This window comes from Bactrocera latifrons, unplaced genomic scaffold (genome assembly GCF_001853355.1).
Source record: "Bactrocera latifrons isolate USDA-ARS-PBARC rearing strain unplaced genomic scaffold, ASM185335v1 scaffold_2065, whole genome shotgun sequence".
NCBI lineage: Eukaryota > Metazoa > Arthropoda > Insecta > Diptera > Tephritidae > Bactrocera > Bactrocera latifrons.
The window spans coordinates 1-4421 of record NW_017535592.1 but is presented as its reverse complement, the minus strand read 5'-3'; the positions used below and the strand labels follow the sequence as shown (position 1 = coordinate 4421).

Sequence of the window (4421 nt, the reverse complement as noted above, 5' to 3'; positions counted from 1 at the left end):
CTTATACTGTCTATATGATTTCTATTAGTTAGATAATAACTATTAGTTAATGAGAAGATGAAGCAACTTGTACTAGGGGAAAAATACTGTTCGACTTTGAGCTGAGCACCAGGAAAATCACCTGAGTCTAATCGACAGTCAGTATAGTGGACTGCATATTATGGAACCGTTCTCAAGCGCGGAAAGACAAAAAAGTCGACTGGCAAGATTATGACATCAGTGTTTTGGTGGTGATTTGGTCATTTTAAAATCAAAATCTGCTCAATCGGCCCAGCCGTTCTCGAGTTTTAATCAGACTAACGAACAACATTTCATTTTTATTTATATAGATATACACAACATATTATTATATAATTGTAAGGATCCAAATGCACATAATATATATATATTAAGTCATTTATTTATGTTTATACACTCCATATACAAAAATTTTAAATTTTCTTGGATGCGCTCGTTTCTGGACTGTGAACATGATAAACAAATCTTTGCTTAAATTAAATACAACACAGTTATCATCATCATCATGATATCGGCCAATAAATGTCCACTGCTGTACATATATACAGTTAATTAGTATAGTGCTTTCTGGTAGACAATATTTGTAGTGTTTTTTTTTGCGGTGCGTAAATAAATAAGGATGTTGGTTTTCCGACATGCGAACACGCAACGTAGAATTGTCCATGTGCGAAACAGGGAAACTCTAAGTTTATTCCGCGAACTTGCAACGATTGGCCTTGGGATTTATTTATGGTCATCGCAAAAGCTAGACGCACGGGAAATTGGAACCTTTTAAAACCAAATGGCAAATCCGTTGGAATCATTTATTTTCATATCCTTCAAGTGGTGTTCCTTGTTTACGACACTGACAAGACTTTGATGATGCACTCCATGTGTAGTAGCGCGGTATATCAGCATACAGCAAAGTGCGAGCGAATTGATCAGTTTCACAAATTGACAAGAAACCTTTCAATGTGGTCACAGGTGGACATGCCGCTCTATCCACAGCGTTGTTTAGGTTGAAATAACCTCGTTGTCCATTTTCCAAATGGAATACAGTGGGATGCCTTTCATGAATTGCAACAAATATGCGCCAAATAGCCTCATTGCTGCTTACATAGCGACCCATCTGATAGTCAGACACTTCATCATTTGTGTTTGTTACTGCGAAGATGGCCATGTCGCTACCTTTCTTAACATATTTACATATGTACTTTATGGATTTCACAGAGTTCCAAAATTCCACATTGATGTGAGCTTCAAAAGTTTTGGACAATATGGGCGAGAACGGCACAATCCAACGTTTGTCTACATGAAAATCTTGTCCTTTTATCTTGACATCTACAGATCGTCCACCATCCTCAACTGATCGCCGACGATACAATGGGTAACCATCGATTCCCGAGATGGTTTTAGCAACCAAGTTTCTCGGGTACCGTTTGGAGCACTTGCGCGGGCTTCCGATGTAAGTGGCCGGTAAAATTGTCATTCTTCCTACATTATTTACATTGCCGTCAGCATCGCGAAGATGAATGTCCTCTTCAGATCGAAGCTGCTGTTGATTTAGACGAATGTATGTCAATCGTTCAGTCTCAATTTGACGTATGTATGTGTCCACTGCATACTGATGAAAGAGCCGTTGACACATCAAAATGTGATTTACTTCACCTTCACGGATCATGAGTCTGTATTCATAATAATTCCTGGCACTGACTTTTTTGTGTGTATCAGCACCTGGAAATACAAATGATAAAAAAATACATTTATATATTGAATATATAAAATATTTTATTTTGTATAATCTAATTACATGTTGTTGGATTAACCATTTTTATATTAAAATGGTACCTGTTTAAATGAGTTAAGCCTCCCAACTCTACCCGGAATAAAATGGCGCACCCTAACAAAACTGTGTACACCATATGATCACTAATACACCGCATCTTGGAACAAATTGGAAACTACCATAGTCGATGATACCACACTCGTACACAACACAACTCACCACACTACATCAACCCACTCAGCATAAAGGATGCACTGAAAATAATAGTCAGACTAGAATTAAGGAAAGTGCGCCCTTGTTTTAAAAAGCTCAAAATATACTTAAATATAGTAAAATTTACTCAAAGTATGTAAAGTTCCTTTAATTTGAGTAAGTCGTACTCTTCAATTTTAGGACGATCGTACTTAAAATAAAAAAATCGATGTCTTATTTTAAGTTCATGGCATTTTCCTATATTTTAGTAAAATTGTACTGAAAAGAAGTCATTTTTAGACTTTATAAGTGAAATAAGTTCAATTTTACTTGGTTTAAGGACAATATTTACTTAAACTTTCAACAAGTAAAAATTTATTCAATTTAAGGATGACTCAACTTATGCGAACCGACTATTTACTTAACTCAAACTTTGATATAAGGTCATGCTTCCTTATTTTAAGTTCAAGCATACATGGATTGTTTCTCTTTACTCTAATGCAAGCAGACATGAATTCTCTCAAAACAAAGCAGCGATAATCATATTCTATTGAACAGTGACAAGTGAGTGATGGAATTTTTTATGTGCTATAAAATATGTCAAATACAAATATGGAAATTGTTTTCGAAGTGGACAAAGTGTACAAAATATTGGAATTATTTGATTTAATAGATTTGTACGATTTACTGAAAGGTAAGTGTGAAAATAATATTGTGAAATAGATACAAGTGCAAACATGTGCCTTTTGAAAATGCATATGTATGTACATACATTAAATTTTTGTGTAGCATTACCAAAGTTAACTGTTAACTATACATATGCATATGTACATATGTACATATGTATGTTTCAATATATTTCACAAGAAAAAAGGCGCCGTGAACGTTTTTGCTTTGTATTACTTTTTGTTGTTTTTTTGTTTTAAGAACACAATATTACGGAGGAAAGTTTGAAGTTTATGCAGAGCAGCCACATTAATGAATTATTCCCCAAAGAACTTTTGGGACGTAAAATTATTTTTGAACAGAGATTGAAGGAGTGGCAAATAGAACAAGGAGTGGTAATTATGAAATGAAAATCTAAATAATGAAATAACTAATCAAAACAAATTACAGCGCGTTGAAATTTTATCTTTTTCATCAGAAAGCACAACGCCCGGATCAGGATCAACAGAATCAATTCCTTCTAGTTTTCTTGGTGCGGTTAATGATTTAAATGGAGTAAGTATTATTTTGCGTTTCTGAGTAACTTACAAAAAAATTTAGTAGATTTCGTTATTAGGAATTTTAAAATCTAACGTAAATGGAAATTCTGTTTTAAATTACTTTGAAAATAATCAAAGTTTATCAACCAAGACTCGGAAACTTTTATGTTCCTCGATCACGGAATACTTAATTTATAACAAAATTAAGCCAACAAGATTTTATTTTTCGAATTTAGCGGACAAAATTATAAAAAATTACCCAAAGGAATCTAAGGTAATGCATTAGATTTAAAAAAAAAAATGGATTTGATTTTAGGTTTGCTTATTAATTTACTGTTTCCAGGATACTTACTACTTATACAAAAAGTGTAAAAAGCCAAGTGGCAATTTATACGCGCACTACCACAACAGCATTTACAAACTACGAAAAGCGAAAGTTTCTGTTAACCAGCGAAACTGCGTTCGTCTCTTTCGTCTCTTTCGTTGAATWTAGATAAAAACCTTAATACAGATTTATATTCAAACGAAAACGAAGCGAAATATTGGCTTAAAAACAACATTGAACCGTACGATAAAGTGGTATAATACTGGAATATTACATACGAGACAAGACAAATGTTTTTTAATTCAACAATTACAACAAACGATATTTTAACAGAGTGGCCAATTCTAAAGCAACAGTTTGGATATTGTTTGGTAAAACGTTGTTTCGACTATGTGATTATTTAATTACAAGAGATTTGTTTGTTTCATAGATCGAATTGGACTTTGAAAAAAAATATCCTCTAAAATCAAACTGCTTGTTGGAAGAATGGGAAAATCTCGTAACCAAATTGATACCGCGTTTTAACAATTACGTCAAAGACAAATATGGTCTTCAATTATTGGAAAAATTAACAACCAATCTTGATAAAGGTTAGCTTCAATTGCTTTACGTTATGAAATGTATCAAGGAGTAATAATAATACTCTTATATTTGCTTTATAGATACACGTGATGTGATTGTTTCCTTGTTGCTTCATAGTATGTTAAAACCGACTCATCGCAAAAAAAAACAAGAAAACAACTTTATTTGAGCCCAGAGAAGCATTTCTTATACATGCTGCTACCAGGCAAGAGCTTCAACATAAGATACTTGAAGGTATCAATAAGTGCAAAGCTGGAGAAACAGTTCAACCACATTTGTGCGGAATCGGTGAAGATGATATAAATTTGACGCAATTTTATGTATTCTTCGCTAA

At 33.4% G+C, this 4421-nt stretch overlaps 1 protein-coding gene across 1 annotated transcript; it reads right to left on the bottom strand.

Annotated features, from left to right (window-relative positions):
• Window positions 1-817: 817 nt before the first annotated feature.
• Window positions 818-1826, bottom strand: LOC108968244. The gene is made up of 2 exons (XM_018932156.1): window positions 1808-1826; window positions 818-1731 (listed from the first exon to the last, which is right to left on the bottom strand). Exons 1-2 carry the CDS (start codon window positions 1824-1826, stop codon window positions 818-820), a joined length of 933 nt encoding a protein of 310 aa, XP_018787701.1.
• Between the last annotated feature and the right edge of the window lie 2595 nt (window positions 1827-4421).